Genomic DNA, 24,309 nt, shown 5'->3' with positions numbered 1-24,309 from the left:
AGGATCCAATATTAGATTCAAATTAGTATCCAAATAAGCATCCAATTTTAGATTGAAAATTAGTATTCAAATAAGCATCCCATATTAGATTCAAATTAGTATTCAAATAAGGATACGATATTAGATTCAAATTAGAATTCAAATAAGGATCCAATATTAGATTCAAAATTAGTATTCAAATAAGGATCAAATATTAGATTAAAATTGGTATTCAAATAAGCATCCGATATTAGATTCAAATTAGTATTCAAATAAGCATCCAATATTAGATTCAAAATTAGTATTCAAATAAGGATACAATATTAGATTCAAATTAGAATTCAAATAAGGATCCAATATTAGATTCAAAATTAGTATTCAAATAAGCATCCAATTTTTGATTGAATATTAGTATTCAAATAAGCATCCAATATTAGATTCAAATTAGTATTCAAATAAGCATCCAATATAAGATACAAATTAGTATTCAAATAAGGATATAATGTTAGATTCAAATTAGAATTCAAATAAGGATCTAATATAAGATTCAAAATTAGTATTCAAATAAGCATCCAATATTAGATTCAAATTAGTATTCAAGTAAGAATCCTATATCAGATTCAAATTAGTATTCAAATAAGCATCCAATATAAGATTAAAAATTAGTATTCAAATAAGCATCCAATATTAGATTCAAATTGGTATTCAAAGCAGCATCCAATATTAGATTCAAATTAGTATTCAAAGAAGCATCCATTATTAGATTCAAATTAGTATTCAACTAAGCATCTAATATTAGATTCAAAATTAGTATTCGAATAAGCATCCAATATTAGATTCAAATTAGTATTCAAATAAGGATCTAATATTAGATTCAAATTAGTATTCAAATGAGGATCCAATATTAGATTAAAATTAGTATTCAAATAAGCATCCAATGTTAGAATAAAAGAAGTATTCAAATAAACATACAATAATAGATTCAAATTAGTATTCAAATAAGGATCCAATATTAGATTACAAAATTAGTATTCAAATAAGGATCCAATATTAGATTACAAAATTAGTATTCAAATAAACATCCAATATAAGATTCAAAATTAGTACTCAAATAAGCATCCAATATTAGATTCAAATTAGTATTCAAATAAGCATCCATTATTAGATTACAAATTAGTATTCAAATAAGCATCCAATATTCGATTCAAATTAGTATTCAAATAAGCATCCAATATTAGATTCAAAATTAGTATTCAAATAAGCATCCAATATTAGATTAAAATTAGTATTCAAATAAGCATCCAATATTAGATTCAAATTAGAATTCAAATAAGCATCCAATATTAGATTAAAATTAGTATTCAAATAAGCATCCAATATTAGATTCAAATTAGTATTACATAAGGATACAATATTAGATTTAAATTAGTATTCAAATGAGGATCCAATATTAGATTCAAATTAGTATTCAAATCAGCATCCAATATTAGATTCAAATTAGTATTCAAATAAGCATCCAATATTAGATTCAAATTAGTATTCAAATAAGCATCCAATATTAGATTCAAATTAGTATTTAAATAAGCATCCAATATTAGATTAAAATTAGTATTCAAATAAGCATCCAATATTAGATTCAAATTAGTATTCAAATTAGCATCCAATATTAAATTCAAATTAGTATTCAAATAAGCATCCAATATTAGATTCAAATTAGTATTCAAATAAGGATACAATATTAGATTCAAATTAGTATTCAAATGATGATCCAATATTAGATTCAAAATTAGTATTCAAATAAGCATCCAATATTAGATTCAAATTGGTATTCAAATAAACATCCAATATTAGATTCAAATTAGTATTCAAAGGAGCATCCAATATTTGATTCAAAATTAGTATTCAAATAAGCATCTAATATTAGATTCAAAATTAGTATTCTAATAAGCATCCAATATTAGATTTAAATTAGTATTCAAATAAGGATCCAATATTAGATTCAAATTATCATTCAAATAAGGATCCAATATTAGATTCAAATTAGTATTCAAATAAGCATCCAATGTTAGAATAAAATTAGTATTCAAACAAGCATCCAATATTAGATTCAAATTCGTATTTAAATAAGCATCTAATATTAGATTCAAATTAGTATTCAAATAAGCATCCAATATTAGATTCAAATTAGTATTCCAATAAGCATCCAATATTAGATTCAAAATTAGTATTCAAATAAGAATCCAATATTAGATTCAAATTAGAATTACAAATAAGGATCCAATATTAGATTCAAATTAGTATTCAAATAAGGATACGATATTAGATTCAAATTAGAATTCAAATAAGGATCCAATATTAGATTCAAAATTAGTATTCAAATAAGGATCCAATATTAGATTAAAATTGGTATTCAAATAAGCATCCAATATTAGATTCAAATTAGTATTCAAATAAGCATCCAATATGAGATTCAAAATTAGTATTCAAATAAGGATACAATATTAGATTCAAATTAGAATTCAAATAAGGATCCAATATTAGATTCAAAATTAGTATTCAAATAAGCATCCAATTTTTGATTGAATATTAGTATTCAAATAAGCATCCAATATTAGATTCAAATTAGTATTCAAATAAGCATCCAATATAAGATTCAAATTAGTATTCAAATAAGGATACAATATTAGATTCCAATTAGAATTCAAATAAGGATCCAATATAAGATTCAAAATTAGTATTCAAATAAGCATCCAATATTAGATTCAAATTAGTATTCAAATAAGAATCCTATATCAGATTCAAATTAGTATTCAAATAAGCATCCAATATTAGATTAAAAATTAGTATTCAAATAAGCATCCAATATTAGATTCAAATTGGTATTCAAAGTAGCATCCAATATTAGATTCAAATTAGTATTCAAATAAGCATCTAATATTAGATTCAAAATTAGTATTCGAATAAGCATCCAATATTAGATTCAAATTAGTATTCAAATAAGGATCTAATATTAGATTCAAATTAGTATTCAAATGAGGATCCAATATTAGATTAAAATTAGTATTCAAATAAGCATCCAATGTTAGAATAAAAGAAGTATTCAAATAAGCATCCAATAATAGATTCAAAATTAGTATTCATATAAGGATCCAATATTAGATTACAAAATTAGTATTAATATAAGCATCCAATATTAGATTCAAAATTAGTATTCAAATAAACATCCAATATAAGATTCAAAATTAGTACTCAAATAAGCATCCAATATTAGATTCAAATTAGTATTCAAATAAGCATCCATTATTAGATTACAAATTAGTATTCAAATAAGCATCCAATATTCGATTCAAATTAGTATTCAAATAAGCATCCAATATTAGATTCAAAATTAGTATTCAAATAAGCATCCAATATTAGATTAAAATTAGTATTCAAATAAGCATCCAATATTAGATTAAAATTAGTATACAAATAAGCATCCAATATTAGATTAAAATTAGTATTCAAATAAGCATCCAATATTAGATTCAAATTAGTATTCAAATAAGGATACAATATTAGATTCAAATTAGTATTCAAATGAGGATCCAATATTAGATTCAAATTAGTATTCAAAGCAGCATCCAATATTAGATTCAAATTAGTATTCAAATAAGCATCCAATATTAGATTCAAATTAGTATTCAAATAAGCATCCAATATTAGATTCAAAATTAGTATTTAAATAAGCATCCAATATTAGATTCAAATTAGTATTCAAATAAGCATCCAATATTAGATTCAAATTAGTATTCAAATTAGCATCCAATATTAGATTCAAATTAGTATTCAAATAAGCATCCAATATTAGATTCAAATTAGTATTCAAATAAGGATACAATATTAGATTTAAATTAGTATTCAAATGAGGATCCAATATTAGATTCAAAATTAGTATTCAAATAAGCATCGAATATTAGATTCAAATTAGTATTCAAATATGCATCCAATATTAGATTCAAATTAGTATTCAAAGCAGCATCCAATATTAGATTCAAATTAGTATTCAAATAAGCATCCAATATTAGATAAAAATTAGTATTCAAATAAGCATCCAATATTAGATTCAAAATTAGTATTCAAATAAGCATCCAATATTATATTCAAATTAGTATTCAAATAAGGATCCAATATTAGATTCAAAATTAGTATTCAGATAAGCATCCAATATTAGATTCAAAATTAGTATTCAAAAAAACATCTAATATTAGATTCAAAATTAGTATTCAAATAAGCATCCAATATTAGATTCAAAATTAGTATTTAAATAAGCATCCAATATTAGATTCAAAATTAGTATTCAAATAAGAATCCAATATTAGATTAAAAATTAGTATTCAAATAAGCATCCAATATTGGATTCAAAATCGACCAATGCCAAAAGGAGGAATATGATAGTCCAATGCTTAAACAAAAGTCAAATCAAATATTTTTGCTAAAAAATACAAAAGTGTAGAAAGAAAAAGTAGCGGTGAAGGTTCGGACTCAAAACCTCTGTTACTAAATACTGCATCCTGAACCGTTCTAATAACGCGACAAGTATAGTAAAATATGATCGGTATGCTTATACATCACAGCAATGTTTCATTCTTTTCTTTTTACAAATACTTCGCCGGAATATGTTTCGATTAACTTACCGCAACAAAACTACCTTCGACTCTATAGGCCATGAGAATATTTTTTACTTGTTTTTTTTTTTATTTCTACCCTTTTTCCTCGATATCATCAGTATGAAGAAATGTAAATGTAATGTGAACAAACATCTTTCTGAACAACTCTCTACTTAGGCCGTCCTCTTAAACGACTGCTCGTATCATCCTTAGTTTCTTACGCAGTACATTATGTGGCATTATGGTTTCTTAGTATGGACATGAATTACAAAGAAAAGAAAAGGAACTGTTTGGAAAATCGTCTTTTCATAAAAAAATGTCCGGTGCAGGTCTGCTTTGTTGGATGGGAAACCTGAAAGTCAATATGTAGATTGACTTGATTCCAACAGACCTACATTATTCTTACTTTACTTCGAAATAAGTCGGCCAAGTGTTCTTATTGGCTGAAAGAAATCTGTTGAATCGCATTAGGATTCATTCTCTGACGCTCGTTTCACGAGATCTCAAATACTTGAGTTCATTCGATCGATAAACAACGCGTTAAAATCTCGACACTGTCTTCTGCAGCTAAAAAGGAATCGTCTTAACACTTCCTGCGATAACGTCACTGGTTGTCCTCCAAGGATTCAGCGATATCAAACCGGACGGTTTTTGTCTTGATTCTCATTTTATCACATCCTATCTCATCGAGTAATCATATGTAAAACTATCTAACTTTGTCAGTTTGTTATCGCTTCGCAAAGTTCGCTACTTGATATACTATTTGTTGTTATAGTCAAGATTGTCTGCTCTTTATTACTTCCGGTCCCCGCTGTCCATTTGATTGGGTAATTAGACATAATCAAGCAGACAAAAAAGACATTCTTAACATGGAGAAAAGAGGTGACTTTCACGTTATCTGAGTAGAAGATAATCATTAATCAAAAGAGATCATATCTTGCGTGACACCGTCGTTCTGTCTGTGGATACAATCTTGACTATAAACAAAACTTTTAATAAGAAACATTTAATTCCTAAATTTTGGGGGGGAAACTTTCACATTTAGTCAAAGAAATAGGTAAATACTAACAGTTTGGTAATTTTGATACAAATGTATATTTTAAAAATATGGTTATGAAATAAAAAGAAAGAAGAAATCAATTCGGCTGAGCGATTGTGTGCCCAGATGTTTTGGAAATTACATTTTAGAAACGGGTGATATCTTGTTGAAAATCAAATCAGTACCGATTAAACGCAAGCAAGGAAAATTTAAACACAAATGTGAGACATTTATCTGCGGGACTAAAAAACGAATTAAAAAAGGAGAGCTTCTAATCTAATAGATTCCTCGCTATCCACCAAGTCTTAGCCTCTGTCCTATTGTCGCAATTTTACGTGTCGGTGATTACAAGTACTTCAACAGAATGTGCTCCGGCGAACTTACTGAACTTGTGCCAACTCAACAGAAATACAGCCGATCAGAACGACAATTTGCAAAATCACACCCTTTCTTTGTAAATGTGTTAAGATGTCATAAAATGTTTTACTTTAATATCTTCTTTTATTGAAGTGATTGCCGTTGGAATTTTCTAGATACAGAAAATTAAATGTAGTGTGAACAAATATCTTGCTGCACAAATCCCCACATTGGATGCTCTTATAATTCACAGTAGCTACTAATGTCTCAGTGACGTTGTTCGTTGGTTTGGTTGATTACCTAAGTTGTTTTTCTTGCTCTGACATTGCTATTAAAAAGCCTATTCAACTTTGAGAATGATTTTACTTTGCAGTCAGTGTAACTCTTGTCAAAAATGCACACTAGGGACCCTAATTACCATTTATGTAGGTTTCTTAATACGTAACAAGACTCCCTCAGCTTACTCACTAACACAAGAAAAGTTGAAAAAAGATATAAAACAATTAAAAACATTGTCTGCTTATGCGTTATGAAAAACTGAGTTTGATTCTGTTAACTGAATATTACGGGAGGCAGATATGTTACGACTCGGAAATTTCTGCAATTATTCAAATTCTTATATAACAATTAAACACAAACACCCCGCAGCTTGTGAAATACAATAGTTGTATTCCGAATCATGTACTCCGAATCTCGATAGATGTGAACATAGCCTTTCTCTCTTTCGCTGATAACTCACACATCATGCAACATAGCACTGCTCTCAAGATAGATCCCTATAAACTGGAATGAATATAGAAAATTAACTGCTTAAAAGAAGATAGGTTCTCTTCGTTGAGCTAGTAAACTTCTCACACAAATATCCTATATATCTCTATAAGCTACTATTCGCTAATGCATGTGTAGTATTGCCAACATTGGTGTGTGTACAAATAACTAACGTCTCACTTTGCGATAGAATGTATCTAACTTAAGAGTCAATGCACTTTTGCCAAGTTTTAGCTCCTTGCATAACCGTGATATTACATCTCTGAGCTTTTACGAAATGTGCTTTGATGTCTTCATTACACATATCAATAAAAATACCTTCGACTGTATATGTCAATAGATATTGAAAAATTTTCTACTTAAATAGCTTCTTTCGTCGGAGCTCTTGCCTTTGAAATTCACCCTCAGTTCCCAACATTACCAATATGCAGAAAAGCAAACGTGATGCAAACAAACATCTTGCTGCCTAACTCCCCACTTTTGTTGTTTACCTTGCAAATCATATAAATCCCAATAATTGCCTTGAAATATGCTCTTTTCTTCTTAAGCAATTACTTTAGACATGAAGAGAAAGATCGCCTGATATGTTCTGTAGTGCAAACATGGTTTATTATAGTTATTGAATTTCTTCTGAAATTTCTGTTTGAAGTCATTATTTTGAATGCAAAAATCAATGTAATGCAATCATCATCAATTGATCAGCAAACACACAAAAGTCGCTGAAACATTTGCATCTTAATATATTGCCCTTTTCTTTATTATCCATTGATTTTCTTAAATGTTTACATAAGCAGGCTGAATTTCTGACATGATAGTTTTTATTTCTTTTCATCGGGCTGCTTTGCTCTCAAGTTCTTAGTCACTTACAAATAATTGATTCAGAACAGCACTTCAGCATATCTAGCAATATTTAGTTACACGTGTGTTAAAGTAATGCTTTAAAACAATATTTTTTGCTTAATGCAACAGGTTGGAGTGACCATGCTTTGTAGCAGGTGCTCTTATTCTGGAATAGGAGATAGGTAAAGATACATCATCATTAGCATCAGAATCATAATAAGCATCAACATGATCATCATCAGCATAATCATCAGCATCAGAATCATCACCATCACCATCATCATCATCATCATCATCATGGTTTGAACACTCCTATAGGAAGAACCTTTCCTGGTTTCCTTCCACTTCATTATTGTTTGTAATTCCAGGTTTGTACCATAGTCGGCATGCTAGATACTTCGAATGTTCCATTCTCTTTGCCCATATACAGCGTTTATTATTCCTAAATGGTCACGCATCTAGCACTGACCAGACTCAACTTATCTTTGAAAATCTAACGTGAATCGGTGTACCAATGTGATTATGCCGTATAAGGCATATACACCGAGTATAATATAGAATATTACATATGCATAATCTCCTATATAAAAAAATGACAACAGAAATTCTCCTCTGGACAAAAGTATCGTAGATACAAATGCCACATACAAATTCAATACATCTAGCCTAATAGCCACTATCTTCTTTTGAGCACCATTTTATACACATTCAGTCGTGATAATAAAATGCTACATTGCATCCGACGAGCAACACCATCACAATCGCACCATTTTCAAAGAAAAGGGTCCCTATTTTCCTCTCTAAATATTCAGTCCGTCCACCACTACCATTTGTCACTGGATAAATTTCTACACGTTCCACAGATAGTGTGCTTACACGGATTGTAATTGACTCAAATATACATGTAGATAACCTAATCTTTCCAATTTCCGATTCATAAATAATAATGTCTCCCTCCCTAATTGCGTCCATTCTGATTCGCTGACCTCTGAAAATTCTCATATTCCGGAATCTAGTTCCTCACTCCATAAACGAACGCTTAGTAATGTTACAATATGTCATGACTACCAGACATATTTACGACAACGAAATCTTCGTCAATATAAAACAGTTATTATACGATTAAACACACTGCGTGTAATTATTGATGTATGAAAACGACAAATTACATATTTAAATATTGCACATTTCAGCTCCCAAATATGTGCAGCTTTTACATTCAGATTTTTCCTAATAACATAAAATAAAACACCGTCTACGTGTCCACTAGTGATATTTCAAAACTACGTATTACATATGGATTTATACATTTAGAAGTTTAATTCCCAAATATTTGTGACGTTTATTAAGATTTTTCCTAAAACCTTTTATATTAAGATTTTTCCTAAAAAATTTAAAATAAACAAACACTGACGTCTTCGTCGACCATGACAACGACGACGATGTTACGTTTTTTATTTTTATCCTGCCGAAATATAAATACGGACATTTATTGAACGAAATAAAACAAACTGATTTGCCAACAATTTTATTTACACTACATATTTCTTTTAATAATATTACGCAATTATTTGGAAGCTAAACTCTTCAATGTACAAATATATATGGAATGCGTCAGTATTTCGCCAAGATACATTCATTTTGGCCACGAGCGCCAATAACCGCTATTATACTGGGCCGACAATGGCTCCCATTAACAAGCGTAACTTGTTTTTTCACAGGTTGTGTGTGTGTGGGGGGCATAGTTCTACCATATAACGTATATATATATATATATATATATATATTGTGTGTGTATACTGTGAGAAAATTATCCCAAAGAATTGTAAAACACCAATCATGTACTTTCATCATTTACAAGCGTTGCTCTTAACCAACGCACATCACCACAAATCAATAATGAAAACGGAAGAAGCAACGAACTACTGCGACGTGTCATCAAATCATCAAGAAAAACTGTCTACGCGATAAACCGCCTTCCGAATTATCTAGAATCATAAAATTGCTTTCCATGATGCTACAGGTTACCTCCTTTCCTGCCCATTGTTTGCATTTATGCAACTCACGTGCAACCTTTTATACGTGTAATTTTGAATTACATAGTAAACACGATCCTCATGTGTCTTCAGTCTCTATATATAGGGATTAATCAGAGCAACTGGGCATGAAGATATTTCACCCTGCAAATAAGCCCTAACCAAATATACGAGGTAAAGTGCACCTCCTAGTTATTTTAACTCATGTACAAGGACCTGTCTGGTTATTCCATCAAATAATAGATCACAAGAAGAATGTGTTATAATGTATTTAACTTGTTATTAGAGGAAATTTAATGATTGATGGAAAATTCATGTTCTTTTACTTCTATACTAACTCAACGGTTGTGACGTAGAAGAAAACCTTGCTTGAGCACTCTGAATATATATATCGTGTGGTTAGAAGCAAGAAAGACAAGTCTTACCGTGGGTGCTCAGCGAGTGAGTTCAGGCGAAGAAAAGGAAGAACAAACATGGCGGCCAGCATTTTTATTTCGTCCGTTCTCGCGTAATCTCGTGTGTGCGTGAAGATGGAAACTATAAAACGATGTTCATTTCTCGGTGTTGGGAGATTATTCCCGATCAGGCAGGAGAGAAGGCAACGAGAGTAGAGACAGAGGACTGTAGCGATAATCTTTCTTGAACATTCCGTTTGTGTATTTGAGGTGACCCACCCCCATTATACTTCAAGCTATTTCGGCGATGGCCAACGCAAGCTTAAGCAACATGATTAAGCCATTTAATGGCGACGGTGATGTGGTGGCGTGGCTTAAAAAAAGTGGAACTTGTAGCAAGGATTCAGAGGCTGGATGATGTGGCCGCAGTAATACCACTGTTTCTAGAAGGGGACGCATTGGCCCTCTATTTGGAGCTCAGCGAGCGGGAACAGGGTGACGCGGACGCCATCAAGGGTCGACTGATCGAAGCTTTTGCAGAGGGGCCTTTCGAAAGAGAGGAGGTGGACTGGTGAATCTGTTGATATCTACGCGAATGAGATAAGGAGATTGGTTGAGTTGTCGGGCATGAGGGGACACGCCACGAGTCACGTAGTCAAGATGACTTTCGTTACCGGGTTCCCGGAAGAGATATCGAAAAGGTTGCAGCAGGTCCCGGGAGTGGAGACGCTGGATGTGAGTGAGCTGCTTAAAACTGCAAAAATCTTGGTGAGCACCCAGCCCACGGAGCCTGGAGGAACGACAGCAACGGTACAGCAGGATGTGGGCAGGAATCTGCCGAACCCGGGGATTGCATGCTTCGAATGCGGGGGACCACACATGAGAAGAGACTGCAGGAAGTTCTTGCAACGGACAGTGTGTTAGAAATGTAATTGGAGAGGCCATTTAGCGGTAAAATGCACGTTCGGGAAACTGGCGAGACAAGGCCGATGCGCCAGCGGCCGCCCCGATTCGAGAATAGTGGCGCACCCGCAGCAAATGCCCAAACAGAAGATTGCGGTGAAAGGACGGGAAGTTATGGCCCTGATTGACAATGGCTGCACCACTACCATGGTGCACACTACCCTGGTCGGAAGATGGAAAGGGAAGGGTGAAGTAGTGGCATTCGATGGGTCGCGAGTGAAGTGTCGAGGGAGGAAGACCGTCACTATTGATATTGCTGAACGTCGGATGAGGGTCCATGCAATTGTCACTGATCGCCTGGTGCCTGGCGTCCAAGCCATCATTGGAATGGATTTTATATGCCCCCTTGGAAGTGTTACCATCACATGTAACAACGAGAGGTTCGGACTAGCTGAGTGCGCGGTGACGGAGCAAGCCCCCAGAGGGATCAACAAAACCGGGGAAGAAAGAAAATTGTCGATCAAAGATCAGGACTTCCGAGCCGAATTCGACGGAGAGCGGGGGACGGTGGAGTGGGCATGGAAACATCAAGCGCCATCGCTGACAAACAGGGTGGCGTGCTACACAAATTCGCTTAGAGGAGGGGCGAGAAAGGAGTTTGAGCAAGAAGATGACCAATGGATTGAGGAGGGAATACTGATGCCTTGGACGGATGACGTGGAGTCGGGTATTTTGCCGTTGATGGCCGTTCTGCAAACAACTAAAGGGAAAGTAAGACCGGTCCTGGATTTCCGAGAGCTGAACGGCCATGTTAAGTGCAATACGGGAGGCGACACTGTAGATGTGTGCAGTGAGACCATTAGGGAATGGAGGCAGATGAATGGCGCATCTACGTTGGTAGATCTAAAATTTGCCTATTTGCAACTCCATGTTGTCAAGAAGCTCTGGAAATATCAGTTAGTCAAGTACAAAGCCAAAACCTACTGCCTTACACGAGTGGGGTTCGAGTTAAATTCCGCACCCAAGATTATGTCAACTATCCTCAGGAAGATTCTGGAGACAATGGGAAAGGGAGATGGGGTAGTGAGCTCATACATAGACGACATTCTGGTGAATGAGACTGTGTTAACTGCCAAGAAGGTGGTGACTCATTTGAAGAGGTTCGGGTTGGTCGCCAAAGAGCCGGAAAAATTAGACGGAGGGGCTGCTTTGGGCCTAAAACTGAAACGAGGTGCGCCAGGCGGCCTAGAGTTTCGCAGGGGAAACGAGATCCCACAACTGAAGCAGGAGCTCAACAGACGTGAACTTTTTTTCCATATGCGGAAAGTTGATTGGACATTATCCCGTTGCTAGCTGGCTTAGACCAGCATGCAGCTACATAAAGAGACACGCCGAAGGACGAGGATGGAATGATAAGGTGGGAGAAAGAACGGTCGCCATGATGGAAGAGCTCCTGAAAGAAGCAGAACAGCAAGACCCAGTCCGGGGAACCTGGAACGTACCGCGAACATTGGATGGAGTCGTGTAGTGCGATGCGAACAGCATTGCAACAGGGGTCGTTTTGGAAATTGGAGGAGTAGTTGCAAAAGATGCAGCCTGGTTGAGGAAAAAGAATGACGTCAGCCACATCAATGTGGCGGAATTAGACGCGACAATAAAAGGAGTCAATCTGGCCTTGAAATGGGAACTACGTGACATCTGCATCAAAACAGACTCTGCCACGGTGTTTGCTTGGCTAAAGTCTCTCACTTCAAACGAAAAAAGGTTAAAAACGAAAGGAGCTGCGGAGATGTTAGTGAAGCACAGGCTTGGGGTGCTGGTTGAGCTGATGCAAGAGTTTTGTTTGAAGCTTCGCGTAGACATGGTGGCTTCTGAAAAGAACAGAGCAGATGCTCTCACGAGAGTGAAGAAGAGTTGGCTGTTGCCAAAGAAAGATGTTGTTGCTGCATCGGATCTAGATGATGTTGGCGTGCGAGAACTGCACAATTTGCACAATATGGGGTAGAGAGGACTTGGTACTTAATGAAAAAAGTCGACCCAAGAATCACCAAGGAGCAAGTGAGGCAAGTGGTCAGGACATGCGACAGATGTCAGTCGATTGATCTTGCTCCAAGCACGCATGAAGCTGCCCAATTGGAGGTGAGTGGGACCTGGGAGAGACTGGCATGCGATGTCACCCATTACAGGGGTGGACTTTACTTGACCATGATTGACTGTGGTCCCGGGCGATTTGCCCTATGGAAGAAGCTACGTGGAGGAACAGGCAATGAAATAGCGGCAATCCTTGATGAGGTGTTTTTGGAGTGAGGCCTCGTCGAAGAGTTATCAACCGACAACGGGACTGCATTCAAGTCAGTAGCAGTGACAGAAGTACTGAAGAAATAGAAGATCCAACAATTTTTCAGAACTGCCTACAGACCCAGTGGCAACGGGATCGTGGAGAGAAACCACCGCACCATAAAGGCAGTTGCGGAAAGAGGAGGCACCTCACCTGAGCAAGCCGTCTTCTGGTATAACATGTCGCCTAAACTGGGACAAGTACCAGAAACGGTCCCGCAACTGTCAACGTTTGCATATTCCTGGAGACATCCCAGGGTGGAGCCGACAAGCCGAGAAGTAGAGGCCACAGGTACAATTAAACTCAGGGACGAGGTATGGGTGAAGCCACCGGGGACGCGCTTCACCACACAATGGAGTAGAGGTCGCGTGACTGGGAGGAACACTAGTAACAACATTGTGGTGGAAGGAATCCCGAGGCACATTCTCGACGTCAGACCAGTGGAGGGCAAATCAGTGCAGGGGTGTGTGCAGCCACAGGAGGAGGACGAGACACATCAGAGGCCAAGTAGAGAGAGGCGACCGCCACAGTGGATGAGAGACTACGAAATGTGATCTTGAGATCAGGGAGGCATGTGGTTAGAAGCAAGAAAGACAAGTCTTACCGTGGGTGCTCAGCGAGTGAGTTCAGGCGAAGGAAAGGAAGAACAAACATGGCGGCCAGTATTTTTATTTCGTCCGTTCTTGCGTAATCTCGTGTGTGCGTGAAGATGGAAACTATAAAACGATGTTCATTTTTCGGTGCTGGGAGATTATTCCCGATCAGGCAGGAGAGAAGGCAACGATAATAGAGACAGAGGACTGTAGCGATAATCTTTCTTGAACATTCCGTTTGTGTATTTGAGGTGACCCTCCCCCATTATACTTCATATCGCATAAATCAATTGTTAGCCCTAAAAAGTGTTTCTTTGATTTTTGAGAACAATGAAGTAAAAGGAAAACAAGAATAAAAAGGAATATGTACATTTCACTTTATTTTTACGACATACTAGTAAGATGAAATCATCAGCATCATAATGATCAACACCATAATGATCAACATCATAATGATCAGCATCATAATCATCAGCATCATAATGATCAACATCAGCGGCATCTGTTTAACATCTGTTTAACATCTGTTTAACATCTGTGAATGTTTTTTAACTACTTTATTTCTAGCCAGGTCTTTATTTATGCCTTTTTTTTCTTTTAGAATCTAATCTTATCACTCCCAAATCATGCTCTCATTTCGGAATTCCAATTTGTCACATGTAGATCTTTAGTTTGCGCCATTGCTTATTTCACCACCACGTCGGAATATTCTCATTGAAATAGATTTTTAAGATGATATTATGAATCTCTTTCTCTGCTTGGTCAGGTATTTTAAAAAAGAATTATCAAAGACTTTAATGCTTCATAGCCATCAGTTCCACTCTTGGATCTAGGCTAATGACATCATCAGGAAGATAATGTGCCAAATGCTCCAAAGTATGTCCACACTGATATCGATGGACAAGAGATTAGTGATAGCCGTTTAAAACAGAGGATCAATTGATGACAAGTTGATGACATCCTCTTTAGACTAATGTGGTATTAGCCCTGAGCGAGCTATACCGGCTTCCTTCGAAAGCGGAAGTTTACAGGAAATACGAAATTCACAAGCGATCTCTAGCCGTATGTATACCCCAATCATGGAAAGATGGCATACAACTCCGAGCGTTTCTAAATGGTCATCCATCTGGTAATGGTCAGGCTCCACGTTGCTTACCTTCAGTGATCTAACGAGAACCTTTCATTGAGATTATGCTGGAGGACACAAGAAAAATAGCAACAAGCAAGAAAAGTTGGAAGTTATTCATGAAAAGTCTAACCTCAAGTATGAGACAAGAAAACGAAAAGTAAACTTGATGATAATGATGATGATGATAATGGTGATGGTGGTGGTGGGGGTGATTAATCATTTCTGCTTGACTCTGCAAAAAACAAACAAAACACAAACGATCACTTTTGTTCTATTAATTGGATTGTGTTTTATTATCGATTATTATTTATTATTTTTATTTTTGCACAGCTGAATATGACATTGTAAGTTAAATTATATATTTGTTTAATTTCAGGACGAGAGACATCAGGTGTTGACGACAAATGTATTCATCGACCAGGTAAGTATATATATATATATATATATATATATATATATATATATATATATATATATATGGGGGGCATGTGTGTATGCACACACGCACACGCGCACACATGCACTCACACACACGCACACACACACACACACACACACACACACATATATATATATATATATATATATATATAGCTATGTACAAGGTTATCTAAATGAAAAGAAAAACTTTTAGCTTGATGAGATATTAATTATTTATAACTACAGATCGAAACATTGTCATGCCATTGTAGCAAAACTTGTACATGTCTGTATGAATAAAGAGTAATATGAAGATCTCCGTTTATTAATGAGTACTGTTATATAAACTCGATAATATTTCCTAATTTTTATCCTACAAATACATTCTCAAACTAGACTACTACATAAATATGTGTGCATGTATGTGTACGTGTGTGTGTTCTTGTAACTAGATATCTGTATTGCGTGTCACTCATCTTTGTAAGTGAAATATCAGTTTTCAATTAGCATAAAGCATTTCTGTTCGTAATAGGAATAGAGCTCTTTTGATAACTGGTAGTGTGAATGTAAACCTAAAACGAAACAATACTTTCTAACATAATAGGCCCAGCTCTGTCTGTAAAGTCCAGAGTTTGTCATATCGTCGCAGTGTCGAGTCACTGTGATAGTTTTACAACGTGCTCCGATAGACTTCAACCAAAATACCTCCAACCTATACAACTTGCAGCAAAATCTCCTGCCTTCAATGTGGATACCTCTAGACGCAGAAAGATTTTGTATCTCAATAACTTATTTCCTCGGACCTCTTGCCTTTAGTATTCTTTTCTGCACTCTGTTTTCACGACCACACCAAACATGCGAAAACTCTAAATGTTATGTGAACAAACATCTTACTGCTCACTTAGCCACTCAGTTTTCCAACTATAATCCCAGCGCATCGTATATCCTGTTAATGGTGAATCATATTTAACTTTTTTTCTTCTTAAAAACAATATACAAACATAATTTCACTTACTGCTGGGGTGAACGTAATAACGTAGGGATGAAATGCCCGACGACTGATTACAATAGCAAATGAAATGATCGAGTTTCGAATCCTTGCAGATATTAGTCACATTTAGCTACAAAGAAGAACCGTAATACGGCGAAACAGCTATTTGTCGATGACTCACTCTCTCTTTATATATATATATATATATATATATATATATATATATATATATATATATATATATATATGAGCCGACCTCTTCTTTCTTTCTTAATGTTACTCTGCAGTGGGCAAAACTCAAGTTCTTTTTTACACTTTCCCTACCTTATTTATAAATGATTTCAAATGTATTCACCCTCCTTCCATTTCTTATGACAATGTAATCACGCTGAACCCTCCCCCCTCTTCTGTTTCTCAGTTCCTTTCTTTTTCTTTTTTCTTTTTTTTTTTCTTTTCCTTTGTTTTCTTTTCTTTGTCTCTCTCTTTTTTTATCTTCCTTTTATTTTTGTTTTCATTTAAATTCCCCCTTTTACCCTGTTTAGTTTTGACGCTCTCTTTCCCCCTATCGCTTCTTATATTTGGAGTCTAAAATGTCACTTAACCTATCACCTCTCCCTTTTTTAATTTTAAATTTAACATTTTATTTTTATAAAAAAAATACATTCAGTAGTTTTCAGTGGCATTAAGCAATATTACGTCGCCTGATGAGGACTTGGTTTTTGCCAACTAATTGTCGAAACATTAGCATGCTCAGTGTAGCAACTATGTAATATTTGTCTTTATAAATAAAATATTATTTATATCTATCTATCCATCAATCTATATATATATATATATATATATATATATATATATATATATATATAATTAATGATAAATAGATAAATAGAATAACAAAAATGCTTGTCAACAATATTTAGACTGTTAGTCCAAAGACTTCAAATGCAGATTGTCTCATGGAATTATATTTGTCTTTTAAGCAATCAACATACGATGGCTATAAAATTTAAACCAAAGTATATAACATAATATTAAAAAGATTTTAAAAATTTGATTACGTCATAGTCACATTGTTACATCGGTTCAGGTTAGATCACCTAAGTTAAGCAACGTTCAACCTGATCAATATCAGATGGATGGATATTTGGATTTAACAAACTCTTTACGTGGGATGACAGCGGCACTTCGTAAAAAAAACTAACGTCGATAGAATCGGCTTCCTGTGCTAAGCGCAAATGAGTGGTTACCTCTCTATAATACCGATATTTCCAACATGGAAGAAATACGAGGCTGTAATGCATAACGTGCATGCGTATAAAAAATGTGTCAGTGAAATGTTAACCTGTTTTGTTTACAACTACCTATTTAAAGGTTTTACAATTATTAAACTACAATGTTTATTACCACCTATCAAGGCCAAAAGCGATTTTAGGATAATGGTTTATCACATAGAAATGATTTCCAGACCAAACTATGCAACACTATAGGAGTACTAATATTAATCAATTGTATACATTGCGTTTGTAGCAATCCATAGAATTTGATGATATTGAATTTGATCGATAACCAAGTTGTAATCGGTAAGGAAGCAATCTCGCAGCAATATGTTCCACAGATGAGACGCCTTTACAAAGAAGCTTTGTACATGGAACTTACGCCCGACGCTAGACGCATGGAACATCTGTTTTGGTAAGAAACCCGATTATTATAAGGAATGGCTTAAAAGGAGGGGCCAATTAGAGTTCCTTCCATGAAATAACGAGATTAGAGAAAGTCAAACAACCTTTCTTCTATGACAAGAAAATGAGTTGTAAGGAGAAAGAAAGGATGAACTTTTTCTAGATTTTTATAGAAATCGGCTTTGTACTTTGGTAAGGCAGGAAATAGTACTCTGAGCGATACTATGAGCAAAGTTTCTTAGAACTATTCACCTGTAGGATTCTCTACTGCGGACTGCTTTCCAGCTGAATACTACGTTTTTTCAAGTCTAATGTAAACAAGTACTTGTTGAGTTGTCATCTTAAATAACACTTATCCTGAAGTAGCCTTCATGCCTTGATAAGTGGTGACTCTAATATAAAACTCCCCAGGATACTTCATGCCAAATTTTGTAGAATTATGACTGATAGATTTAGAGCGCAAAACTTTTTATTGATTGTAGTAGTAGTAGTAGTAGTAGTAGTAGTAGCAACAGTAGTAGTAGCAGTAGTATAATATGCACCCATTTATGATACACTCTCTCAAGGATGCTTTCTATCGAATTTAGCGCAATTATTTCGAGTATCGTTAGAATCTATAAGTGACCGACAAAGAGACAAACATACTCGATTATAACACAGATAAACATGAAAGCGCCAGAGATCAGACGATCCGCTTTGTGAACAGTCAATAGATCCGTCACTCCCCCTTCATAATCGATTCAACCAAACTTCACAATTTTTTTGTTATCTTTTGTGTCGCCATTACTTTCCGTTTTGAACTTTGATCGCTTGCTTTCTGCAGATTTCAAACGTTATGGTTTCTGCGAAATTAGGTCATGACAAACTCGAGAATGTGTTTTATGCATTATTTTCTTTTTCTGTGTGACACCATGAATGAAATGAAGAAAAAGACCTCAAATAGATAAAGAGGATGGAAAGTTCGGGAAAGGTGAAAAGTCATAGATGAGAAACATAAAAGAGTTTTGATCTTTTCACAGAATTCAGACTTTTTGGATAATAGTCAACTGCATAGTTTGTTGTTTTTATTAGCCGGTTTCTAATGGAGATTTGGTACCAGTCTGTCTGAAGCCGACACTTTACTATTACGCTATTAATGTACTATTATACTATATCTAATAATGCTTAATTGAAAGTATATTTTCATTACTTTTTCATAGTATCATCTTTCCAGACATTACCCCCTCTTCTTTGTTTTGTTTTTTTACAAGGTTGTCACCACTTATCAAGGCCCGGAAGCCACTCGAGATAAGGGTTATTGCGTGTACAGTACGTTAATGTTGAGATTTGATAAAGTGTCTACTTAAGGGGGCGGTTCATCAGGAATTTGTTTATTTTTGACTTGAAGACATCCAAGTTGTAGTCAGATGGGAAACAGGCAGACGGAAGAGAGTTCCACAATCGTGCACTTCTAAGCAAGAAGCTTTGTTCATGGAATCTACGTTTTGGTTTTGGCACAAATAAAGAGTGGGGAAAATTTTTGACAGTGGTTTCAGCTAGACGGGTGTTTTTCGTGAAAGATCGGCGAGAGGGGCCAGGGATTGGAGCTCAGACGAGCACCTGCCATGGAAGTAATGATAAAACAAAGACAGGCTCGCAACGTCTCTCCTGTGGGAGAGAGGTTGCACGGAAGAGAAAAGGACGCCTCCCATTAAGCCACGAAGTCTATTTTGTACTCTGGCAAGGCAGGATAGAGTGTTTTTAGCAGCTGTGACAACTGTGCTCCATCCTTGGACGTAATTGTGTGATAATGCAATATATATCTGTTCTTAATGACACAATTCTCCTGGGTATTAACTCCTTCAGTGGATGGAAATCGTGCACCATGAGTTCTGTAATAATTAGACCATACTTCTAAGCATTACTTTTGTTCTTTTCATGCTACAAGTTGATTAAAGCAGAATCCAGTACATGTAAAACAAGTACACGGATAATCTTGCATCGATGTGACAGGCATTGTAAAAAAACATCTGGATCTGTTTGATTAGAGACTCTTTTTGAAGACTCTCTTAAAGAGAGAGACACTAGTGGTAGATGTCTTAAAGAGGGAGACTAGTGGTAGATGTACCAGCCCAGATATCGAACTACTTCACGCATGCGCGAATGGTGGCTTTGTAGATATACAGGACACTGTCAGGTGTGCATATTTTTTTTTAGTACTGCAGAAAGAGTCCACCTTCTTTGCAGCAGCGTTGGCATTGTCTTCAGTGTATATGTTCCAATTCATGTTGCTTGTGAATGTTAAGTCAATGATTAGCTGTTATTAAAATGTTATTAATCATGGCAATCAGTGTTTGAGAAGCTCTCTTGTACTTGTAAAAGGAAAGAAGTTTCGTTTTTATAGCATTAAATGTTATGATCTATTTACATCCCTATTACACTACAGACTAGAAGTCAGTTTCTAAATTCTTATTCATTACCTTGTACATTCATTTTTTCCCGCATGCATGTTATAGAGTGTGATGTCATCAGTAGATAAACCTATCTCGAATGAAATTTAATCTGGGAGATCGTATATGAATTTCAGGAATAATAAAATTCCAACTACCCAAAACACAAGATTCGGCATGGCATTTAATGCAGAGTTTGGAGAGAACAAGAGCTAGCTCAGCAGAGCATTGCCTTATTAGTATAGCAGGGATGAGATTTTGTAGTACTAATGCTACAAACAACCTCACCTCAAAGAATAAAAAAATATGCTTTCTCTGCTACCAGCGTGGAAAACCAGAAGAAGAAAACACAAGAGGCGTGGCATGTTTTATAGAGAACCTACAAAAGCCACGTGAAATGGTGAGAGTTACTGAACACGGAAAAAGAGCCAGCAAAAGACATTCATGTGTATGGTAGAAAGCGGTGATCAAGGAAGAAAATGTTCCCCTTGTAAAGAGATCCGGTGATGTAGGCCATAATTCTCCAAACTTTACAGAAAAGGTCTTGGCCGTGTCAAAGTCCTTTCTGGTGTCATGGAAATGAGAAGGAGTGATTTTAAATGATTGAATGTAGTTTTTCTTCTCCAAAGGCAAATTAGTGTGGTATAAGATAGAGTTGTCGGGTATAAGATGAAGTTGGATGTGAACCACTCAGCAAATAGTCCAGCCTCTCCAGTTTCCATGCTAGCGATCTCGTGGTTGTTGGATAGTGGGAGATTTGTGGAGTCTCCTTTATTCAACACATTATTATAAATTTACAAAATATCAAGAGTTCTAAATACCTGTAAACCAATGTGTTTTCTGTCCATTTCGATATTCCTTCTCTTAAATATGACTATTTAACGCATACAATAATTTCTAGCATCTAAAACGTTTGCTTATTTGTATAGGATTTGTAGTGAATGTATCAGCGGAATGCACAAAATTAAATATTAAATATTAAATTTAGAAATTCCATGTAAAAACATGTGCTTCAATGCTTCTGCTTTGAGTCATTAAGTTGCCTCGTTTGCACACTGTTCAGCATGTGAACGAAAGTCATTATTTAATGTGACATTTTCATGATCTGACACATCTCATGGTTTTCCAAACATTTTTATGATCTGACACATCTCATGATCTTCCAAACATTTTTATCATCTGACACATCTCATGGTTTTCCAAACTTTTTTATTATCTGACACATCTCATGATCTTCCAAACATTTTTATGATCTGACACATCTCATGGTTTTCCAAACATTTTTATGATCTGACACATCTCATGGTTTTCCAAACATTTTTATTATCTGACACATCTCATGATCTTCCAAACATTTTTATGATCTGACACATCTCATGGTTTTCCAAACATTTTTATTATCTGACACATCTCATGGTTTTCCAAACATTTTTATGATCTGACACATCTCATGATCTTCCAAACATTTTCATGATCTGACACATCTCATGGTTTTCCAAACATTTTCATGATCTGACACATCTCATGATCTTCCAAACATTTTTATGATCTAACACATCTCATGGTTTTCCAAACATTTTTATTATCTGACACATCTCATGATTTTCCAAACTTTTTTATGATCTGACACATCTCATGATCTTCCAAACATTTTTATGATCTGACACATCTCGTGATCTTCCAAACATTTTTATGATCTGACACATCTCATGATCTTCCAAACATTTTTATGATCTGACACATCTCATGGTCTTCCAAACATTTTTATGATCTGACACATCTCATGATCTTCCAAACATTTTTATGATCTGACACATCTCATGATCTTCCAAACATTTTAATGATCTAACACACCTCATGGTGTTCCAAACATTTTTATGATCTGACACATCTCATGATCTTCCAAACATTTTTATGATCTGACACATCTCATGATCTTCCAAACATTTTTATGATCTGACACATCTCATGGTTTTCCAAACATTTTTATGATCTGACACATCTTATGATCTTCCAAACATTTTTATGATCTGACACATCTCATGATCTTCCAAACATTTTTATTATCTGACACCTCATGATCTTCCAAACATTTTAATGATCTAACACATCTCATGGTGTTCCAAACATTTTTTTGATCTGACACATCTCATGATCTTCCAAACATTTTTATGATCTGACACATCTCATGATCTTCCAAACATTTTTATGATCTGACACATCTCATGGTTTTCCAAACATTTTTATGATCTGACACATCTTATGATCTTCCAAACATTTTTATGATCTGACACATCTCATGATCTTCCAAACATTTTTATTATCTGACACCTCATGATCTTCCAAACATTTTAATGATCTAACACATCTCATGGTGTTCCAAACATTTTTTTGATCTGACACATCTCATGATCTTCCAAACATTTTAATGATCTGACACATCTCATGGTCTTCCAAACATTTTTATGATCTGCCACATCTCATGATCTTCCAAACATTTTAATGATTTGACACATCTCATGACCTTCCAAACATTTTTATGATCTGAAACATCTTATGATCTTCCAAACATTTTTATGATCTGACACATCTCACGGTTTTCCAAACATTTTTATGATCTGACACATCTCATGATCTTCCAAACATTTTTATGATCTAACACATCTCATGGTTTTCCAAACATTTTTATTATCTGACACATCTTATGATCTTCCAAACATTTTTATGATCTGACACATCCTATGGTTTTCCAAACATTTTTATGATCTGAAACATCTCATGATCTTCCAAACCTTTTTTTGATCTGACACATCTCATGATCTTCCAAACATTTTTATGATCTGACACATCTCATGGTTTTCCAAACATTTTTATGATCTGACACATCTCATGATCTTGCAAACATTTTTATGATCTGACACATCTCATGATCTCCCAAACATTTTTATGATCTGACACATCTCATGGTTTTCCAAACATTTTTATGATCTGACACATCTCATGATCTTCCAAACATTTTAATGATTTGACACATCTCATGATCTTCCAAACATTTTTATGATCTGAAACATCTTATGATCTTCCAAACATTTTTATGATCTGACACATCTCATGGTTTTCCAAACATTTTTATGATCTGACACATCTCATGATCTTCCAAACATTTTTATGATCTGACACATCTCATGGTTTTCCAAACATTTTTTATGATCTGACACATCTCATGATCTTCCAAACATTTTTATGATCTAACACATCTCATGGTTTTTGAAACATTTTTATTATCTGACACATCTCATGATCTTCCAAACATTTTTATGATCTGACACATCCTATGGTTTTCCAAACATTTTTATGATCTGAAACATCTCATGATCTTCCAAACTTTTTTATGATCTGACACATCTCATGATCTTCCAAACATTTTTATGATCTGACACATCTCATGGTTTTCCAAACATTTTTATTATCTGACACATCTCATGATCTTCCAAACATTTTTATGATCTGACACATCTCATGGTCTTCCAAACATTTTTATGATCTGACACATCTCATGATCTTCCAAACATTTTTATGATCTGACACGACACATCTCATGATCTTCCAAACATTTTAATGATCTGACACATCTCATGGTGTTCCAAACATTTTAATGATCTGACACATCTCATGATCTTCCAAACTTTTTCATGATCTGACACATCTCATGATCTTCCAAACATTTTTATGATCTGACACATCTCATGATCTTCCAAACATTT

The 24,309-nt window shown here is 34.8% G+C and overlaps 1 protein-coding gene across 1 annotated transcript in view; it reads left to right on the top strand.

Moving 5' to 3' along the window:
* The window catches only part of LOC145258256 (neuronal acetylcholine receptor subunit alpha-10-like), an 800,162-nt gene that overhangs the window by 725,912 nt on the left and 49,941 nt on the right, over window positions 1–24,309 (top strand). The window contains exon 6 of the mRNA XM_080116238.1: window positions 15,403–15,447. Within this exon, the coding sequence (XP_079972364.1) occupies window positions 15,403–15,447 (45 nt within the window). The remainder of the gene's footprint in view (window positions 1–15,402; window positions 15,448–24,309) is intronic.

The sequence above is a fragment of the Euprymna scolopes genome, chromosome 33 (assembly GCF_053919585.1).
Source record: "Euprymna scolopes isolate OS-2025 chromosome 33, ASM5391958v1, whole genome shotgun sequence".
Lineage (NCBI taxonomy): Eukaryota > Metazoa > Mollusca > Cephalopoda > Sepiida > Sepiolidae > Euprymna > Euprymna scolopes.
The sequence above is the reverse complement of the archived record's forward strand: the minus strand, read 5'-3'. Positions and strand labels throughout refer to the sequence as shown.